Source organism: Ursus maritimus, unplaced genomic scaffold (genome assembly GCF_017311325.1).
Source record: "Ursus maritimus isolate PB19 unplaced genomic scaffold, ASM1731132v1 scaffold_30, whole genome shotgun sequence".
Lineage (NCBI taxonomy): Eukaryota > Metazoa > Chordata > Mammalia > Carnivora > Ursidae > Ursus > Ursus maritimus.
This window is the reverse complement of record NW_024425564.1, coordinates 6,391,923-6,411,773: the sequence shown is the minus strand read 5'-3', so window position 1 is coordinate 6,411,773 and position 19,851 is coordinate 6,391,923. Positions and strand designations below refer to the sequence as shown.

The window sequence follows — 19,851 nt, the reverse complement described above, 5'->3', positions numbered from 1 at the left end:
TCCACTTAGTCTCTTTAATATTCTTTCAGAAATTCACACACACACTCACACACAAATCAGAACAAGGTGGGGACTGCCGAGGGGAGCGGGGAGCGGGCTGGCTCCTCCCGACGTGGGGAGATCCGTACCCTGGGTTACCTTCTGCCCAGCTGCCCACTGGTTGGGATAGGTGGAAGGGGATATTTACAGAGAACGGGGACTTTCGTCATCCCAGGGTGAAAGGTTCTAAACTGGGAACCTCCCAAATCTCATTCCAAAAATACCAAAAGTAGAGGTTCTGGGATTAGCAAGAAAATAGGAAGAGACCGGGCTGGAGGAGACAAAACTGTACTACGAAAAAAACGAGAGAGCGTGGGGAGGTGGCTACCTCGGGGCTAGGTCCCTGCGCCAGAAGGGGAAGAGTCTGTCAGTCTGGGGCGAGGCTTACCGCCACAACCCAATCACTGGACTGAATCACCCCGCGGGGACGGAGAGGAAGGCGGAGCCTGCCGACCTGGAGGCGGGGTTTGTCGGAGCCGGGGCGGAGCCTACAGAGGAGGCGGGGCTTTGGGGACCCGTCTCCGGCTGAGGAGCGGAGACCGAAGGTGCCTGGCTGGGGGCGCTGCATTTAGGGGCGGAGGGGGACTGGAGTGACTGAGGGCCGGGCATTTGGCGGGGATCCCGGGAAGTAGTATTTCTGGGGGTGGGTTTTTTTTCGGGGTTCCTGAGGAACTGGATTCGGAGCGTGCCCGCAAGGCGATAAGTTCCGTGAAGGCCGAGTTTAGGATGTATCGAAATTTGGTGGCCCCAGAGGCAGGTGTGCGGGGCACCCACTGGATCCGCGGCGTGGCTGCAGAGCGCGCTTGGGAGGTTGAGGGGCGCGGGGTGGGGCCGGGCCGGGTGAGTCCTTACGGGTCCCAGTAGTTCTCGTGGTGCTGCGCGGCAATGATGATGACTACGGTGAGGATAGTACAGAGCACCATGGCTGCGATGCCCACCGCCAGGGAGATGAAGGAGAAGTTCCGGGCCTCGCGTGAAGCGATCTCGGCAGACACCATGTCTCCGCGGGCCAAGGCGGTGCGCACCTGCGGGGGAAGGGCGGAAGAAGGAGGATCAGAGCTGCTGCGCCCTCTGAGATGCTCCCCAGGACATCCAGCACTCCGTTAGATTAAGAAAAACCGAGTGAGGCTGCCCTTCCCAGACGCCGCCCTCTACTCCCCTTCCACCTGCACTGCCTTGAAGATGGCGATGATGCCCGTTGGCCAGAAGCAGCAGATGGTGGTCAGCACCGCGATGGGCATGTAGTCGTGCGGCGGGCGCCTCGGCTCCAGCAAGGCCAACCCTGGGCCCTGGGGCGGCGGGGGGAGCGTGGAAGTTACTCCAGTTCCCCCCGGGGTCCCGCCTGTATAGGGCTGTGGAGGAAAGGTTGCAGGGAGAGGACAGAGGACGTCATTCCGATCCTCTCTGAGCCCACCAACATCCTGCGTCTGGCAGAGTGGTTTTTTAAAGCATCCTTCTTGCACGTTGCTTCTCAAAGGAACTTATCCACTACCCTTCCGGGACACCCATAAATTCTATGTAGGTCCCTCTCTTCTCTTTATTGCTATCATTACCCTATATTCTTAGCGGTCTCCACACTCCCTCCCCACAAGGTATGGCCTCACCAGTGCTGCCCGAGCTCACTTCGGGTCTTGTTTCTTCTCCCCAAATATCTGCCTGGCCTTCCCTACTCAAGTCAGTTCCAGGTTTCTTCTCCCTTCTCCTCCTTGGTCCCCAGGTTTCATTTCTTCTCCCCTCCCTCTTTTCCTTCTTTCAAACCTCATCTGGGCTTCTGTGCTCCGTTCCCCTTCCCAGACCCTGATCTCTGACCCCAACTGACTGCCAGATCCTCCCCCCTCCCAACCCACACAACACACACACACACACACACACACACACACACACACACACTCCCAAGCCTTTCCTCAGTCCCTCCTCTCTCTAGGCCTTGTCCTAGGAACCTGCCCGGTCCCCTGGCCCCGTTTCTTTATCCCACCAGCCCCCACTGTGTCCCCACCCCTTCCTCCCGGGCCCCTGTCCGCCCTGTACTCACCGTGCCCACCGGGTAGACCGGCACGTAGGCAGTGCAAGGCTGCAGCTGTAAGGGGTAGCCGGGGGCTACGTAGCCCCCCAGTGGCAGCGTGCCTACCGCCCCGGTGTGCGTGGGCACCACGAAGCCCGGAGCCTGGGCAGTATGAGAGGGCGCCGGCGGGGGCGGAGCGGCGGCGGCTGGCGGCGGCGGGGGCAGTGGGCCTTCGAAGCGAGTCTCCTGCAGGTAAGGGTCGGGTGGCATGCGGGGCAAGGTAGCGCAGCCGGGTGGTGGCGCCCCGGCAGCCGGGCCGGGCGGGGCGTGATGTGGTGGCCGTGGCAGAGTGGCGGAAGATGAGGGACCGCGCTGAGCAGTGGCCGCGGAAGAAGCCAGGCCACCTGCCCCTAAGCGCGGGAGGGTGGCGGTCCCGGACTGGTGGTAGTGGTGGTGGTGGTGATGGTGAGAGGAGGGGGCTGCCTGTGGGGGTGGGGCGGGGGGTTCGGCCGGCGGCTGGGGGGCATTATAGGGTGGTGGAGAGGTGTGAGGGACTGAGTCTGAGAGGCCTGGGGGTGGTGAGCAGAGGAGAAGGTACAGGGACAGAGACAAGACAGGCAGAGAAGAGATAAGGAAGGGGGTAGGGGGAGACACAGAGGGCCAGGGATGGAGAAAGATAATGGGAGAGACAGAGGAGATGGGTGAGAAGCCATCTCTTGTACTTGGGGCAGAAAAGGGGTTGTATCTAGGCCGTGTGTCCACCCCCCCCTTCTTTCTTTCAATCTAGTTTTGAGATCGCAACTCTCCTCCACTCCTCTCCATCTTCAGCACCGTGTCCGAAGCTTTCACCTGCCACCCAAGCTATGGCTGCCCCAGGCTTGCCCATCTGAGCTAGTCCTGTGTGTGCACATGTGTAGACATGCAACACTGTGTTAACATGTGCTCAATTCAACAGTTGTATAAACACATGTAGGATGACATATTCCACCCTGCCTTCTTGCCCTGGGAAGTGGTGCCCTAGCCTCTCTGGGAATCCCACTACCTCTTTTAGGGCAGATAAAGAAGGGTCTTCTGGATTTTACTCCCCTGACAACCTCCCTCTGATCATATCTTTATATATCTCTACTGGATGTCTCCATGCAAGCCAGTGTCATCTGTCCATCTGTCACTCCCAGTGATGCTATCCCTGCAGTACCTGGCTGATGCTAGGCCACTCCTGTACTTCCCTCACCCTTTCAACCTGTCCCCTTTCCATGTTGTTGGCAAGGGGACGAGGCGAGATTGGAAGGAGGAAAGGAAGAGAAGGTGGGGATATAGAAAGAGAAGGGGGATGGGGGGTTGAGAGCTGGACAGAAGGGGAATGAAACAGAATCACCCCCCCCCCAGGGAGGGGTAAGGGAGGGAGGGGGTTGGGGCCAAGGATGGGGGGAAGAGTCTGGAGATGGTGGAAAGGGCAGGTTTTGTTGTTGTTTTTTACCTGACTTTTCCGATGACATGCCTGTGGTCTCGTTGGGACAGGGTCCCTGTCGCGGGAGTCGGGGTCCCTGGCTGGCGTCGGAGTCTCAGAGTCTCGGTGTGCGGATTGCGCAGCCGGCAGCAGCAGAGATGGAGAGATGAAGACAGCGGCGGGGGGCGGAGGGAGTGCAGGGAGGGGGGGGAGCTTAAAGGGACCGAGGAGAGGGAGGGGGAGAGTTTCCGAGGTACCCTCACTCCGTCTCTCCTCCTCTCACCCCGGCACTCAAGCCCCCAGTTTGGGCTCCCTTGGAGTTGTCATGGAAACAGGGAGGCAAGCAAGACCAGGCAAGGCGGGTGGGACTAAGGGAAGGAAGGAGGGAGGGAGAACTCTCTTGAGTCTTCCCCTCTAAGACTGGCTGTAGTGATTACATTGTAGGAGGAAATGAGCAGGTGCTCAGTGGATTCAATACCCCAGTCCCGACGGGATCTGGTTCACCCTAGTCAGGGGCCCCCTCCTCAGCTTCCCTCAGAGTCCCTGCGAGTTCTCAGGATCTTCTTCCAAATCCTCAGCTCTACTTTCCCCCGCTTTAGGAAAGATAACTGTGTATGAGAGAGAACTGCAGAGTTGAGACCTGCGATGGCTTGAAGAGTTGCCAGGGTTATGGCCTGGGGTGAACTGCAGGTAAAGTGGGGGGCTTGGGTCTACAGTGGTTGAGTGGGAGTCGGGCCTGTGCGTGGGGGAGTGGGGGTGGGAGGACAGAGAGGAAGCTTGGGGGATGCAAAGATACCTTTTCCTCCAGGGTGAAGGAGCTGAGCACTTTGGGAGAAGGAGGGGTGGATCAGCACATTTCTGGCAACTCTGTTTTGGGAATATGTGCTTGGTCTCCCTTTCCCCCTTTGATAATTGGGCTTCTTAGAGTTCCTGGGCGCATCAGTGCTCAGATCCATTTTTAAAAATCCCACCCAGCCACCCACCACCCGTGCCAAGACGCAACGCCACCTCCTGAATAGACAGGAGTGGGGGAAGGGTGGCGGAGGTGGGGGGAGTAGGGGAGGTGGAGGTCGGAGCACAGCTCTAATTGCGGTCTTTTTATTTGTTCACTGTATCTTGGGAGCACTTATATGGGGAGGAAAGGTGAAGGTAGGGAGTCTACCGAGACTTACAGGAGTTGGGCTTTTTGCAAAAACACAGTCGGGGAATCATTAACCCCCCCTGCCTCCACCTTCAGATTAGTACTTCCCATCCCCCCGCCTGAGGCAGTCGCTCTCCAGGGCTGTGTCCTTCCCCTCCGCGTCCAAACGGAGGCTACAGAGTTGACGCCCTCGCCTGGACCAGTCCCAGGCTCCAGACATTTAGGTCACGGCCCCAAACTAGTCGTTCTGGTTTCCAAGGCGTTCGCGTGAGCTCCTGACCCCTACAGCCAGCCCATCCTCACATCACACACCTCGGGGCACGAATCGGTTTTATTGAGAGACTTTAGGCCTGCAAAGACCTTGTGACTAGAGCGAGGGATTCAGACAAGCTGCAAAATCCTTTTTCCTCAAGGGAAACGCCTTTAAATGCTAAGTAAAAGCCCACCTAGGTATCGGGAAGGGGTCCCAGGCAGAGGTGCGGGACGCTTGGAGCTCGGAAGTCTGGATGCAGTGCGAGGTTCTGCGTCGGAAGCCGCCCACAGGAGCTCCCAGCTAAGGGCAGATTGTGGGGGTCCCTCAAGTTGAAAGACTGGTGGAAACCACGCGAGCGTGAGTCAGCGCTGCCCCAGGGGCCCTCCGCCCCTTGGAGGTGGGTCGTACACCGGGAGCGGAGTAGAGTAGGCCAGGAGAAACTGGGCCAGGCTGCACTTTTAGCTCGAGGGGCCTCGAGGACTCTTCGCGTCCCTGGAGACAAGGGCACTACACGCACTTCATAATGAAGAGTTGTAAGACGCTGACCTGGGCCCGGCCGGCGGGCGGGCAGGGGTGGGGTGGGGTCCGCCTGGGCAGGCTTCAGCCCCGATCCGGACGAAATGCGGAGGACTGCCTTTCCCCAGTCTATTCCCCAGCCTGGGGGAAAGAGAACTCCTGTTCCGCCGCCGAGCCGGACGCCTGAATTGGGAAGTGGGGCGAATCAAGGCCAGGAAATCGGACCCTCGGGTCACTGGTGCAGCAGGGCGCCTGGGCTTGCCTCCTCTCGATTCCCAGGATATGTTTGCTGCTTCTTCCTCTCCCCACGGGTCTAAATGGATCGCTCTGCCTATTTCCTCCCCCGCTCCCGGAATGCAGTGGAATATTCCATTGCCCCTCCGGTCCCGGCCTGCGTTACAGGGGACGCGGGCACGGTTGCCGGGGAAAGCCCCGGACGTGACGGCGAAGCGCGACCCCTAGCCGCCTCCCCTCTCCCATCCGTCATTCCCCTGCGCGAGCTCTTCTTACACCCTTCCTCTCCCCCCTGCGGGTTCCAGTTTAGGGAGAAGTAAACAGTAGGCGGAGCCAGGCTCACGGACCTAGGCCAGGTGGGAGCTTGCGTTCTCCAGGAGCCTGCGTTGCTGCTCAGGGGTCTTTCTTGCAAAACCCAGAGTCGTGCATGACTGGGATGATGCATTAGGAAGATCCTGGGCCTAGGGACTGAGTCCACGCTGAGTTGGGGGCGGGGTTTCGGGTGCGCGTCGGTGAGTCTTCGTGTAGGGGGCGGGTGTTTCCCTGCAGCCCTGTAGTAAGTTCAAAGTAGGCTATTTTGTGACCTGGACCTAGTGTGAACACGGGTGGGGTGGGGGAGTCTTGATTGCCAGGCGTCTGCTCCGAGGGGAGAGTGTGTTGTCATCTCTCTCACAGGCCCTCATCGCCCCCTTCTCAGGCGGGAGCATGCTCGGCCTCGGGGGGCTGCGGCTCCCCCCGGCGGGGATCCTGCTCCTGTTGCCTTTCCTGCCGCCGCTGCTGCTACCCGCAGCCCCCGCCCCCCATCGCGCTTCCTACAAACCGGTCATCGTGGTGCACGGGCTCTTTGACAGCTCATACAGCTTCCGCCACCTGCTGGAATACATCAACGAGGTCTGGCAGGGGACACCCGGTTGTGGGACGTTGGAGGCGTATGTAGTGACGGGGGAAGGAGAATGGGGAACTGAAAGCTGCCCTTCCGGGCCTGCTCAGCTCCTAGAGGAGCTGGTGCTGGCGTTGGGAGAGTCGAGGGGTGAGATCCCTGGTGCTGGCAGGGCGCAGGAGGCATGTGGACGCTGGCCGGGGGTGCGGAGTGGAGGGGCTTCATAGTCCATGCCCTGGTGCAGCATTGCCCCCTTCCCACAGACACACGCTGGGACTGTGGTGACAGTGCTCGATCTCTTCGATGGGAGAGAGAGCTTGCGACCCTTGTGGGAGCAGGTGCAAGGGTTCGGAGAGGCTGTGGCCCCCATCATGGCAAAGGCCCCTGAGGGGGTGCATCTCATCTGCTACTCGCAGGGTAGGCGCCCTCCCCATCCCAACGTCTACGCCCTATCCGAGGCGTGATCCCAATCTGAGGGACGCTTCCTAGCGTCCCCTTTCCTGAACCCTGTTGCTCCAGCCAGAGCCCTAGTACCTGAGCCCTACTTTCCTGACTTCCCTCAGCACCTGGGTCTTATCTCTGTGTCCTCAGTGAGAGGGAGGCTCCCTGCACTGCTGTCCCCTTTTGCCATTACCCATGGTTCTTGGACATAAGGGATAATGCAGCAGTAAAAAGTACCCTACAGTTAGAGTCAGAAGACCCAGAATCTAATTCCGGCTCTGTCACTTACACAACGTGTAACCTTTTGCCATAGGATGTGCCTGCTTTCTCTGGGCCTCAGTCTCCTTACCGACAAGGGGGGGGGGCGAGCGGGGAGGCTGTTGGCCTGGCTGTCGCTAAGTCCCAGCCTAATGTGGCATTCTGCCTCCAGGAGGCCTGGTGTGCCGGGCCCTGCTCTCTGTCATGGATGAGCACAATGTGGATTCCTTCATCTCTCTCTCCTCTCCACAAATGGGACAGTATGGAGGTGAGTGGGGATGGTGAGCTCCATAGGGGGTCCTGAGTTTTGGGGACACAGGTTTGGGGCCACTGGACACTGCTGTTCTCTTACCAGATACGGACTATTTGAAGTGGCTCTTCCCTACCTCCATGAGGTCTAACCTCTACCGGATCTGCTACAGCCCCTGGGGCCAGGAATTCTCCATCTGCAACTACTGGCACGGTGAGTAGGGGAGGCCAGACTGGGGTCTGCGTGGAGAGGGCGCCCTGGGGGTAGGGCCTGCTGCTCCCCGTGTGCCATACCCAGTGGCAGTGATGCTGCAGATAACTTACATGTATTGAGCACTTACTATGTGGCTAGGCACTGTGCAGAACACTTCATGTGTCTTACCTTATTGCTTCAGACTATAGTCTGGGGCAGGGACCAGCAAACTTTTCTTTAAAAGGCCAGGTAGTAAATATTTGGTTGTGACTGTTTTCCTTATCTGTAAAATAATAATATAGTATCTACACTATAGGGGGTTGTGAAGATTAAATAAATTAATGAATGTAATGTACTTTGAGCAGTACCTGGCATCCTAGGTGCTGGATAAAGGTGTTTGCTCTTGTGTTTACAATTATTATTATCATTACTGTTAGTATTCACCTTGTCTATTATTGTAATCTCCCAATTGGCCTTCCAGCCTCTGGTCTTGCCTCTTTTCCCTGCTTCTCTGACTACTGTTCTAACTGCTGTTTGTACCTAGACCCCCACCATGATGACTTGTACCTCAATGCCAGTAGCTTCCTGGCCCTGATCAATGGGGAAAGAGATCATCCCAATGCCACTGGTGAGACCCTGGGCTCCTACCTGGGTCGCATTTTGTGCCTCTCTTGACCCCCTATGTTTCCCTCTCCAACCTGGCCTGACCCCTGTGACTGACTCAAGCTCTTTTCTTCCCCCTCTTCAGCATGGAGGAAGAACTTTCTTCGTGTGGGCCGCCTGGTGCTGATTGGGGGCCCTGATGATGGTGTTATTACCCCCTGGCAGTCTAGGTAATAAGGGACTGTGGTGACAATGCTCGATACACCCTGAAGATTGACTAAGGACATCCCCCAACCCCCTATCAATTTTTATCTCATGCCTGAAACTGGCCTGTACCTCCCACTGTTCACTTCATGCCCCACACTCCATGTATCCTGTCACTTAAGACCAAAACATGAGTTGTCATCCCTCAACTCCTTGTATCCACCAGTCACCAAGTCCTGCAGATTCTGCTTTCTCTCCATCCCTAAACCCCTGCTTTGTAAAAACTTTTAACTTTCAGATAATTACAGAGTCACAGGAAGTTGCAAAGATAGTTTAGAGAGGTCCTGGGTACGTATCTTTCACCCAGTTCTCCCTGTGATTGCACCCTATATAACTACAGCACAGTCTCAAAACCAGGGACTTGTCGTTGGTAGGATGCGTGTGTATAGTTCCATGCCATTTTAAGTTCCTACCACCTCTTTTACATACCTGGACTTCCGTAATAGCCTCCGGCCCCGTCCGCTCCATCCTGTTCTCAGGAAAAGCCATGGCTCCATCGTGCTATGTGTGGGCCTCTGTTGCAGATCATCACGAGTGATCTGTAATGTCACCTAAGCTACTTTAGTCCTCAACAAATACTTATTGAGCACTGTATGTATGCCCAGGCACTGTTCTGGGCCACTGGGATGCAGCGGTAAATGAAAGAGGAGTGCCCCTGCTATTACGCAGCTTACCATCTAGTAGTGTAGAAGACGGGTAATAAATGTAAATATTTATGTCAGGTGGTGATAAGACAAGGCAGGGGAAAGGATTGGAAGATGACTGGAGCCTATGTCAGACAGTGGCCAGAGAAGTCCTGGAAGAGTTGCCATTTGAGTAGAAACTTAAGGAAGTGAAGGAAGGAGCTGTGAAACAATCTGGGGGTGGGGGGGAACGACTCGGGAAGGAGTAGCATCTACGAAGGTCCTGGGGCAGGTGTGAGGAATAAGGAGGCCAGTGAGGCTAGAGTGTGGGGATCTGGGAAGAGGGTGGGAGAGATGAGAGGGGTAGTGGGGAGCCAGTGATGTGGAGCCTTTGTAGGGCAGTGAGGCCCTTGGTTTTTTCCCCCTAACATATACATAACAGAAAACTTACCATTTTAAGTGTACACTTCCGTGGCGTTAAGCACATTGACATTCTTGTGTAACCATCACCACCATCCATCTCTGGAACTTTTTTTTTCTTCCCAAACTGAAACTCCATGGCCATTAAACATTAACTCCCCAACCCTGCTTCCCCCCAGCTCTTGGCAACCATGGCCCTTGACTTTTTATTTTGAATGAGATGGGACGGCATTGGAGGGTTTTAAGGGAAGGAGTCATGGGACTCCCGTGGGATGGGATTTATTCTATCTCATTTTACCTCCACAACCCTATAAAGATAGTAATAGTTCAGTTATAGAGGCCAAGTCACTGTTCTAAGCACTTGTCAAATAACCCTTATTTAATCCTCACCAAGTCAGTAACTGGTGAAGTCAGGCTATCTAACTGAAACACGGGGTTTCACTTCCCCTCTGCAAGGGAAGGATTCTCGTCTAGGACAAAGAATCAGTACTGTGTTCAGCCACACACGTTTGGGAGCGTGCGGCAGAGCTGGAGTTCAAATCCAGGTCTGTGTGCCCCCGCTGCTCACCTGGTGAAATGCAGCCCCTCAGCAGGGCCTCCAAGCCTCCAGCCAGCGCCCCCCTGCGCACCCCGCTGTGCCTCACTTCTGTACCTTTGCTCCTGCTCTTCATTTGCCTGGGGCACAGCCTTCCCTAGGGGAGTCCTCACTGGGAAGCCTTTGTTGATGCTCTAAAGTTAGGGTAGCGGCCTCTCTTTGCTGCCGTAGCCTATTGGACTTAACACTGTTAGTGTTCGTTATTCCTGGCCGGCGCCCACGCACGGCCCATGTCAGTTAAATATTACTTTTGAAAATCTTAAGACCTTTTTATTTTGGAATAATTTCATACTTAATAAGTCAGCAAAGTATTACAAAAACAATCTTACGTACTCTTCACCTAGATTTTCTAATTGTTAACATTTTGCCATGTTTATGCCCTCATCCGTTCTCTCTGAATATATATACGCGGTATAAACCGTTTGAGAGTAGGTTGTAGACATGAGGTCTCTTTATGCCTAAAACTTCAGTATGTCAGTGTCTTTCCTGCGTATAGGACGTTCCTTACATAGCCACAATACAGTGATCGAAGTCAGGAACTTAACATGGATAGGGGTACTCTGTAGACCTGATTCAAAGATTTTCCAGTTGTCCTCATAGGGAAAAAAGAAATCCATTGCAAGATCCAACCTGGGATCATGAGTCGCATTTACTTGTCATGTCTCTTGAGTCTCTTTTTTTTCCTGGAATACTTCCTCAGTCTTTGTCTCTGACATTGAAGTTTTTGAGGTGTATGGTCCAGCCGTTCTACAGAATGTCCCTCAGTTGGGGTTTGTCGGCTGTCTCCTCAAGAGAAGGTTCAGGTTATGCATTTTTGATGGGATTCTGCAAAAGCCATGCTGTAGCCTCAGTGTATCACCTCACAAGGTATATGATATCCAGTTAAGTATTTTGAGTGTCTTCCTTGCTGCCATGAGTTCCTGAAGTCTGCTAGCCTACCTTGCTTTTCTCCAGCTGTCCTGATAACCCCCTCCCCTGCCCACCCTCAATCTCTTTGTAGCTTCTTTGGTTTCTATGACGCAAATGAAACGGTATTGGAGATGGAGGAGCAAGCGGTGAGCCCCCTGGGATTACTGCCCCTTCTTCACGCACTGTCCCACCTTAGTCTGTAGCCCTCCCTGCCCCCGGCCCTTGAGAGCGGAAGGGTTCACTCTGGGGAGGGGACCTTGGACACCAGCAGGAACTCATTTTGTCTCTCCGTCTGTCTTCTGTGACCCTTCACCCACCTTGAAGGTTTATCTGCGGGATTCTTTTGGCTTGAAGACTCTCTTGGCCCGGGGAGCCATAGTGAGGTGTCCGATGGCTGGGATCTCCCACACGGCCTGGCACTCCAACCGTACCCTATATGAGACCTGCATTGAACCTTGGCTCTCCTGAGGATGTCCTCGGGGATCCCCCAGGAACTCCCCTGCCCAGAGACCAAGCGGTGGTCTTGGAAAGCAGATGTCAGGCTCTGGTGTGCCTGTGACCACCCCATTGCTCCCACACTGCCCGTACCAACCAGGGCTCCCAGGACCCCTTCCTCTTATCCTCTGTACATGACAAATCCTGGTCTCCCCACCTCAGGTCTGGGGTTTGCTCCGTGCTCTCTCACCCTCCCAAGGCCGAGGTTGGGAAGAGAGAAGCCAGGTTTTTAACTTGTGGCTGTTCCTGCCGCTGCTGCTGCTGCCGCGTCTCTGGCTGCACAGAAGGAGAACCCAGCCCCTGCCCACTACAGGGGTCTCCTTCTAGGCCACTCAGGTCATTTTTAGCTTCTGTTCTCCCCATGTTCCCTTTTCCTTAGCCCTCCCAACTCCCAGGAAGGACTACCCATGAGAGTGGGGTTCTGAGGCTCCCCTATGGGGACAGTTCCGTTCTAGAAATGTCAGTGTTGGGGAATATCTATGGCCTGTGAGGCCCATCTCAGGTTTGGGGATCCCCCAGTCCCTATGTTCAGTGTTGGGGTACCCCCTGGGAGCCGAGTTTCTTTGAGGCCCCAGCCCCTCTTTTAGCTACCATTGAATGGGTGTTAACCCTGTATTAATGGAAATAAAGTTCCATTTCCTCAGTGTGGCTTGGCTCATTTCCAGGTGAGGGGGACCTGGCTCCCCAAGGAGGGTGGGGATGGAGAGCCCGCAGTCTGGGTGCCCGGATGCCTGGTCTGGGGTGGGACCCCCTTGGTGTTTCCGCTCTCTAAATGCCCATTCTGTGTGGGTTCCTGGTTCTCTGTGGGTTCTTTCCTGCAGAGGACAATTCTCTTCCTGTCCCAGCCTAAGCTTGGGGGGCTGAGCCCAGGCCTCCAGTGGTTTGTGCCCTAGCCTCATGGGTGGAATGCGCCTGCCACCCCCAGGCTAGACGAGGGGGCTAAGGGTCAGGGTGGGCATTCGTTGCACCCCTTTTCGACCTTTGTAGGCCACAGTTGGGTGAGGGGCTGGACAATGAGCCGCCTCTTCCTTGAAAGAAGGAATTTTGGTGGAGACAATAGGGCCCTGTCTACTCTCACATGGGGGGTTGTGGCTGACTCAACTCTGCCCCCCACCCCCAGCCCTAACAAATGTCATCAAGAAATGGGGCAATTTCCCCGAGTGCCCTGGGCTGCCCCCCACCCCCACCCCGGCCGCCTTGGCCTTTTGTGACGACTTGCCCTCCTTTCTTTCTTCAGCTGATCTTGCCTCTTCTCCCATGATCTGACCCTGCTTTTCTCTGCCAGTTCTGTCTCTCTCCCTGCCCCTGCCCCTCACTTCTCCCCCACTCTGTTGGGTTGAGGGGTGTGGCAAGGGCCAGGGGTACTGGTGGTGTTACAGAGTCAGTAGCCTCTGCTGATTTGGGGAGTCCAGAAATAAGGGGCCTCAGAGGGTTGGAAATTTATTTCTGGGGGGCCCTTTGCTGGGGCAGTGGCAAGGATAATGGGACTTGTACCCCATGGAGCAGATCAAGCAGGAACTATGAAGGCTTGTGGGAGGGGGCAAGAAGGGGAGGATTCTGTCTGGCCCAGCCCCTCCTCTCCTTCCCAGCCTGCCCAACCCGCCCACCAGGCTGAGCTGCTGCTGCTGCTGCTGCTGGTCGGCTTGAAGTCTCCAGGAGAGAGGGAGATACAGGTGGGGAGACCATGTCAATGGGGGATCAGCAGTAGAATGAGTGTGAGTTGGGGAAGTGGTGTGTGAGGGGTGTTGGTGTGGGAGGTAGTAGGGATGTATTTAAGGTAGTTTCTAGGTGCATGGTTTTGGGTGTAGGGTGTGGGGGGTGTAATGGTGAGTATCTGAGGCTTTGAAGATAGAAAAACTAAGATAGAAGAGAGGGCATGTTACAGATAGGAGGGTCCTGGAGGAGAGTTAACCGTGTTGTGTGGAGGGGAGGTGGAGGGAGTGTGTCGGGGTGTGCACTTGCATGATGCTGCTGGCACCGTGTGTGCTGAACGAAGGGGTCACGTTAAATGTAGACGGTCCTGGTGGCTAGTGCAAGTGTGTACAAATGAATGTGCTGACTCCCTTAGAGGGCACTAGCAGACTGCTCTTGGAGGGCTGGAGTTGGAGTGCTTACAGGAGAGGGGAAGGGCCTCCATTAACTTCTTCTTGCCTGCAGCCTGCAGGGTTTGGAGTCAAGGAGAATCATGGCATCCAGGGATGAACTGTACACTCTCTTAGGCGGACTCTCATTCCTCCTGCTACTGATGTCAGTCCAGGGGGCCAAGGGTGGATCCCTCAAAGAGAGGTGATGACAGAGGGGGTGGGGGCAGGTACGAGGTCTTCAGGAAACCTGCTAGGGGTGGGACTTCAACAGGTGGCAAAACTATGACTTTTAGAATGGAGGTGAGGCTTACACTTCCAGGGAGGGGTCTCAGTGGAGCCTTAAGGGGAGTGGAATTCCTGGCCCCCTGGGCCTGGCCCACTCAGTCTCACTCACCTTCTCTGGCCTGGGTGCAGTCAGGGGGTCTGCTCCAAGCAGATGCTGGTGGTCCCCCTCCACTACAATGAGTCCTACAGCCAACCGGTGTATAAGCCCTACCTGACCGTGTGCAATGGAAGGCGCATCTGCAGCACCTACAGGTGAGGGCTGGGAGCCTGGACTCTGGAAGTCTTTCAAGAAGAACTCAAGAACCCAGACCAAAGCCCATAAACCAATGTTCAGAGCCAGGCCTATGTTCTAGGACCACATACCGAGTGGCATGGAGGGAGGTGAGGAGGGAGGTGCAGCAGACCCACGTTGTGTGCTGCCAAGGGTGGAAGAAGCGGCATCCAGGGGCGCTCACCTGTGATGAAGGTGAGGCTGGGTCTTCCTGGGCCTGGGGACAGGGCATGCAGCCCGGCCTGGGTTTTGAACCGCCCTTCTGTACCCACAGCTATCTGCGCCAAGCCCTGTCTGAACCAAGGCATCTGTGTCAGGCCAGAGCAGTGCGAGTGCGCCCCAGGCTGGGGTGGGAAGCACTGTCACGTGGGTGAGTTGTCCACCCCACCCCCCCAACCTCCAGTGGTGTCAGGATCTTACCACCCTCGGGGCGCCAGCTCGCCCCCAACCCTTTACCCTCTCCTCTGTTAATTAGACGTGGATGAGTGTAGGACTGGCATCACCCTCTGCTCGCACCATTGCATCAACACGGCAGGCAGCTTCACCTGCGGCTGTCCCCAAGGTCTGGTGCTGGGCCCAGACGGGCACACCTGCGCAGAGGGGGTCCTGGAGCCCCCACCCAGCGCCAGCATCCTCAGTGTGGCGGGTGAGTGGGAGTATGGGTGGCAGCAAGGGCCTGGGCTCGACTGGGCAGTGGGTGACGCTCTCTTTTGTCTCAGTTCGGGAAGCAGAACATGACGAGCGCGCCTTGAGGCGGGAGATTCAGGAGCTGCAAGGGCGCCTGGAGCGGCTGGAGCAGGTGAGTGGATGTGGGCCAAGCCCTTGGGGCAGGGTGCGCCCCACCCCCAACACTCTTGAGGTGTCTCTTCTTTTGTAGTGGGCTGGTCAGGCCGGGGCCTGGGTCCGAGCTGTACTGCCCATGCCACCTGAAGAGCTACAGCCAGAAAAGGTGGCAGAGCTATGGGGCCGCAGCGACAGGATTGAGTCTCTCAGTGACCAGGTGCTGCTGCTGGAGGAGAGGCTAGGCGCCTGTGAGTCCTCATGCCCCTCTTTGCTTGAACCCCCATCGCCCAATAGCTGCCCCCAGCTCTCCCAGACACCTTTCCCTAGTTCACTTTTCTCTTCCCCAATACTTCAGTCTCCCCATACTGTCCCTAGATACCTACACTTCACCCCTTCATCTGGTACCCTGTCCCCAATCTACTTATTATTGGGTGAGAGTCTCTCCAGTGCCCTGCCAGCCCCAGGAGTCTACAGCCAATGTGTCTGCTTGCTTCCTTGTCATTCACCAGGCTCCTGTGAGGACAATAGCCTGGGCCCAGGCCTCAGTCGGCCGAAAAGGAACCTCTCCAGAGCCCGGGTCCCCGTCCCCTAATTTATACAGAAACTGGCCCTGCTAATCCCCTGGGATCAGCCAGGTGGGGAAGTGCGGATAAGGTTATCTGCCACTAAGGAGCGATGAGTGATGGAAACTTCCAAGAACTGAAGGGAGGGAGGGAAGATGGGTGCCTTGGGCCCACCCGAGTCTTCTGGCTGGGGCAGGTTGCCTGGGTGAGAACCACATTAATGCCTTAACAAATGCAGCCAGAAAGTGCCCAGATCTCTCTCTCTCTCTCTCAATCTTTATTCTCGGTTTCTTGCTGTTATCCAGATAATTAATAAAAACAACCACGCAAAACTGGGTCCTGCCCTCTCCTTTTGCTCCCAGCCCACCTCCCCAGTTTGTGGGCACAGGTCTGGGGTGGGAGGCAGGAGTGGTAAATGCCACAGGGAGGGAATGAAAACTGGCTCAGAGAGGGGAAGCCTCAAAAGAAAGAGAAATAAATTAAAAGCCCTCCCATCCCTTCCAGCCAGGGTTCAGTTCCTTTTCCCAATTCCCCACGGAGCAGAAGTGAGTACAGCACCTGATGTCTGCCTCTTCCCTTGTGTGTGGTTAGAATGGTACAACAGGGCTGCACGGGACTGGATTGGGGCCAGGACCACTGAAGAACTGTACCACAGGGACAGGGGGAAGCAGAAATGTGGAGACCAAATTGGCATCTAGGAGTATGCTTACCCCTGGGCACCTGGCTATGGGCAGGATGAGACCTCTGAGTAAGAAGGGTCCAGCCTCCACTGACAGGAGGCTCCATGGGCGGGAGTGTGAAGGTGCTGAAGAGTGTTCCCAGGATAAGCCAGGAATGTTCCAGGCATCGCTTCCAGCCACAGTGTGAGGAGTCCTCACAAATAGGTAAGCCCACTGAATCTGTGGACTTGTGGGAGGGTATTGTTCCACAGAATGGATGAGTCCACTGGCCAGTGTGGGGTGGAGAGGGAGAGAAGATCACAAAGGAAGAGGGTCCACTGGGGAAAGGACGGCGTGTCCCCACCCTCGTGTAGGTGAGCCACTGGAGATGAGGGGGAGGCAACCGTCCCACAGACAAGATGGCACAGGAGGTGGAGGGGGGTCAGCGTGGAGACTGCACCAAGGCAAGAGAGTCCATGGGGGGAGCTGGTAAGGGGCAAGGAGGGGTGCTGTATCCACATTCACTTCAGAAGTTGAAGATTCCAAAGAGGAGAACAGTGGGAAAAGGAGAAACAAGGAAGAGGGATTGGCCCTGCTTCAGGGCGCACTGGGCTGGTAGGTGTGGGAGGAAGGTGGGGGGTAGATGGGAGGGGAGTTCAGAGCCGGGCCTCGCCCACCCCTCCAGACTTCTTCAGATAGTCACCACCGCCCCGGCCATCGGTGGAGATTTCCCGGAAAACGGTGAGCATGGAGTGTCGGACTCTGTCAGCCAGAGCTGGGACGTCATCTGGTGTCAGCCCTTCTGTGGGCACTGGGGGCAGCACCCGTACCTGACATCGCCCTGGGAGGGGGTGAGCACCATCATGGCCTGTCTACCTAGGCCTTTGCCCACAGGTGGGGCACAGTTTCTGAGCTCTCCTGCTACTCCCTCCTGCTACTCCCTTCAGTTCTCTTCTCCCTACCCTGGACAACTGCCCCTCTGCTTGCCAGCTGCTACCTGTTCTGAGGCCCTCCTGCACAAAGCCTTCCCCACCCCCCACTGCAGACACCTCCTCAGCACCCTTTCAGCCCCCATTGTCTCAGTTTAGCCTTTACTGCCAAGTGTTATTACAGCCTTGCACCCACAGGCCTTATCTCTCCCACTGGACAGTAATGACCCCTCTTAGAGGGACCGAGTGTTACCCACGTAGCAGGGTATGGTGGGTGCTTAATAAATATTTATTGGTTGATGTGTGGTCACACTGGATGATCCTTTGGACATCTCAGTTCTGACACCAACCAATCCTCCTCCCTCGTGGGGACATCCCTCTAGCCTCTCTCATCCAAGGCCATTCTGGCCACCCCCATACCCAGGTCTACTCAGAGCCCTCACCCGAAGTGAAGCGGCGCTCCTTCTTGCAATAGAAGTCTTGATAGGAGGACATGACTATGGGGACAATGGGAACCTGGGGAAAGGGAAAAGCAAACAGCCCACAGTTCCCTTCCAAGGTCCCATGACAAGCCTCAGCCAAGAAAGAAAGGGGTGGTGAAAGCTAGGGGCTCAGTAGCAGAAGGGGAAGTAGTAATTACCTGGGCTTGTACTGCAAGGTGGAAGGCGCCACGTTTGAAAGGCAGCATGGAGCCATTGTGGTTTCTCGTGCCCTCAGGAAAAACCCAGACCCGCACCTGGGGAAGACAGAGGGTCAAGAAGACATACACAGAGGGGTCAGAACATGGTTGTGACACTGTAATGGGACCTCTGAGGCCCGCTGGCCCTGCATCTCAGTTTATTTACAACTGCTCTACTCCACAATGCCCCGACCCTCCTTTACCACAGGGTGACTCACGTCCTGGGTAAGCAGGGTCTGGGCGACTTCAGACATGACACTGATGGCATCCCCTGTGCGCTTCCGGTCAATGAAGATGACTCCTGCCAGCCAGCACGCCAGCCCAGCAGAGCCGGCCCACAGCAGCTCACGCTTGGCAATGGGCACACAGCGGCTTGGCAGTACCTCCATCATCCCTATGGCAAAAGTGGGGTGGGTGAAGGCCAAAGGAGGCAAAGTGTCATGGGAAGCCGGTCATCAGCCACGCTACTAAGGACTGGAGATAAAGGAAAAGGGAGACTGAGGGGAGGCGGCAGGAAGACCTGAGTGGAGAAAGAGGTGATTAAACAAATATTAGCCTGCTTATGCAGGTGAGAAGGCCAGGGGGAAGGGGGGGCAAGGGAGCCAGGGGGCAACATTCAGATGAGGGGGAGGTGAGGGCACCTAGAGGAGGAGATTCTGGGGAAGGAGGAAGGGCAAGGAGGCGTGCCCTATGAGGGATCTCACCAAGCAGGTCGAGTGAGCTCTGGTGATTGGAGACCACGACATAGGGCTGTGAAGGAGGGAAGTGGTGAGCCCCACGCACCTCCACTCGGATCCCATACAGGTATTTGACGTGGAGCAGCATCAGGCGCAAGATCCTGTGGGTCATGGCAAGGGGTTCCAGCAGGAACCACTGCTGTCCGTCTGCATGCCTCAGTTCCCCTCATCCCACCGTCTTTCGGGGCATCTTCGCAGTCCTCCCCCCTTCCTTGTCCCTGGGCTCTCTCTACGTTCCCTACACACCCCACATCCTCCCCATCCACTGTTCCCTTCTCTTAGGTTCTCTCATCACCCAAAAGCCCCTGGCCCTCACTTCATGTTCTCGACGTTGCGTCCTCGCACAGCACACACAGGGATGGCGAGCACAGCCAGGAAGAGGATCCAGCCATTGTAGAAGGCCATCTTGAAAAAGTATTTGGCACTGGGGCTGCAGAACCACAGGGCGGGCAGCAGGAAGAGCAGCAGCAGCAGCAGCACAGTCCACACCCCTGGCCACAACTCCATTCTGGCCACCTGCAGGGGACAGGGCAAGGGACAGTGGGCCTGGCTCCTGGAGGGGAGTGGGGCAGGCAGGGCACAGAAGGCAGGGTTTGGGGAGCTATGAGGACAAGGGCCAGAGACACAGGATGGGGTGGGGGAGGGTACAGAAACTCAGGATTGCTTTCCCACCCGTCCTGGAAGGCTCCAGAAATATTCACAAAGGCGAGGGACATGAGGCACGGACATCCACAACTCACAGAAACATGATAAAAGGACAGTAATAACAGCAATAACTAAGACTTGTAGCTGGTAAGGTCTTGGGACTGACTGTCTAACATGGTAGCCACCAGCCACATATGGCTGCTGAGCACTTGAAATGTGGCCTACTTTGAATTGAGATGTGTTGGGAAGTGTAAAATACACATTAGATTTCAAAGACTTTGAATTAAAAAAAGAATGTAAAATATCCCGTTAGTAATCTTTTGTATTGATTACAGTTTGAAATCTTAACCTTTCGGAATACTGGGTTCATATTATTAAAATTAAATTCACCTTGTTCCTTTTTACCTTTTTTGGTGTATCTACCAGAAATTTAAAAATTACATGTGGCTTGCATTATATTTCTGTTGGATTAGAGCTGATCTATAGACTATGTTAAACCCTTAAATATGAACCACACAATTTACATTTTATAGGAGATAGGCCCAGAGAGGTTAAATAACTTACCTGAGGTGATACGGCTCCTAAGAGGCACTTCCTAGTTTAAAGCTAAGCAGCTTATACTCCTAACCACAGTTACGCTGCGGCCCGTATGTA

The 19,851-nt window shown here is 55.6% G+C and overlaps 4 protein-coding genes across 14 annotated transcripts in view; 2 read left to right on the top strand and 2 right to left on the bottom strand.

The window, feature by feature from the left end:
• PRRT1 (proline rich transmembrane protein 1) lies at positions 1-3,622 on the bottom strand. Its single transcript, XM_008711920.2, has 4 exons — positions 3,519-3,622; positions 2,072-2,610; positions 1,206-1,391; positions 1-1,064 (listed from the first exon to the last, which is right to left on the bottom strand). Exons 1-4 carry the CDS (start codon positions 3,535-3,537, stop codon positions 888-890), a joined length of 921 nt encoding a protein of 306 aa, XP_008710142.2. The 5' UTR covers positions 3,538-3,622; the 3' UTR covers positions 1-887.
• Positions 3,623-4,826: 1,204 nt separating this feature from the next.
• Positions 4,827-12,205, top strand: PPT2 (palmitoyl-protein thioesterase 2). 6 transcript variants are annotated; one of them, XM_040644794.1, is made up of 10 exons: positions 4,829-5,415; positions 5,938-5,988; positions 6,308-6,523; positions 6,776-6,929; positions 7,384-7,479; positions 7,567-7,674; positions 8,198-8,281; positions 8,402-8,486; positions 11,159-11,213; positions 11,392-12,205. In XM_040644794.1, exons 3-10 carry the CDS (start codon positions 6,338-6,340, stop codon positions 11,533-11,535), a joined length of 912 nt encoding a protein of 303 aa, XP_040500728.1. In that variant the 5' UTR covers positions 4,829-5,415; positions 5,938-5,988; positions 6,308-6,337; the 3' UTR covers positions 11,536-12,205. The 6 variants fall into 6 exon arrangements, with proteins under 6 accessions (XP_008710081.2, XP_040500728.1, XP_008710083.2 ...); XM_008711861.2 differs by having other exon boundaries at positions 4,831-5,415; positions 6,330-6,523; XM_008711859.2 differs by lacking the exon at positions 5,938-5,988 and having other exon boundaries at positions 4,827-5,415; positions 6,330-6,523.
• A 138-nt stretch (positions 12,206-12,343) lies between these two features.
• EGFL8 (EGF like domain multiple 8) lies at positions 12,344-15,880 on the top strand. Of its 4 annotated transcripts, none has more exons than XM_008711852.2 (8): positions 12,344-13,235; positions 13,720-13,848; positions 14,061-14,183; positions 14,285-14,397; positions 14,477-14,572; positions 14,678-14,848; positions 14,922-15,001; positions 15,080-15,880. In XM_008711852.2, the coding sequence occupies exons 2-8, from the start codon at positions 13,748-13,750 to the stop codon at positions 15,575-15,577; spliced, it is 1,182 nt and encodes a 393-aa protein (XP_008710074.1). In that variant the 5' UTR covers positions 12,344-13,235; positions 13,720-13,747; the 3' UTR covers positions 15,578-15,880. The 4 variants fall into 4 exon arrangements, with proteins under 4 accessions (XP_008710074.1, XP_008710077.1, XP_008710073.1 ...); XM_008711855.2 differs by having other exon boundaries at positions 12,344-13,848; positions 15,080-15,233; positions 15,495-15,880; XM_008711851.2 differs by having other exon boundaries at positions 12,344-13,848.
• AGPAT1 (1-acylglycerol-3-phosphate O-acyltransferase 1) overlaps positions 15,805-19,851 on the bottom strand; it is an 11,071-nt gene continuing 7,024 nt past the window's right edge. For 2 of the 3 annotated variants that reach the window (XM_008711858.2, XM_008711857.2), the window contains exons 6-7: positions 17,580-17,652; positions 15,805-17,048 (exon numbers count right to left, since the gene is read on the bottom strand). In XM_008711858.2, coding sequence (XP_008710080.1) covers positions 16,864-17,048; positions 17,580-17,652 — 258 coding nt within the window. In that variant the 3' untranslated portion in view covers positions 15,805-16,863. Of the gene's footprint in view, positions 17,049-17,579; positions 17,653-17,776; positions 17,873-18,033; positions 18,210-18,519; positions 18,654-18,868; positions 19,108-19,851 lie in introns of those variants that run through there. The other variant, XM_040644795.1, reaches the window with a different exon arrangement.

Coding starts and splice junctions, on each gene's coding strand:
- PRRT1 (XM_008711920.2), bottom strand. Junction 1,392..2,071: donor CGGTCTACCCGGTGGGCACG/GTGAGTACAGGG, acceptor TTTCCTCCACAG/CCCTATACAGGCGGGACCCC. Junction 1,065..1,205: donor CCATCTTCAAGGCAGTGCAG/GTGGAAGGGGAG, acceptor CTTCCCCCGCAG/GTGCGCACCGCCTTGGCCCG.
- PPT2 (XM_008711859.2), top strand. Junction 7,480..7,566: donor ACAAATGGGACAGTATGGAG/GTGAGTGGGGAT, acceptor TTCTCTTACCAG/ATACGGACTATTTGAAGTGG. Junction 8,487..11,158: donor ATTACCCCCTGGCAGTCTAG/GTAATAAGGGAC, acceptor ATCTCTTTGTAG/CTTCTTTGGTTTCTATGACG.
- EGFL8 (XM_008711852.2), top strand. CDS start 13,748: ATGGCATCCAGGGATGAACTGTACACTCTCTTAGGCGGACTCTCATTC. Junction 14,398..14,476: donor GGCGCTCACCTGTGATGAAG/GTGAGGCTGGGT, acceptor CTGTACCCACAG/CTATCTGCGCCAAGCCCTGT. Junction 15,002..15,079: donor GCCTGGAGCGGCTGGAGCAG/GTGAGTGGATGT, acceptor CTTCTTTTGTAG/TGGGCTGGTCAGGCCGGGGC.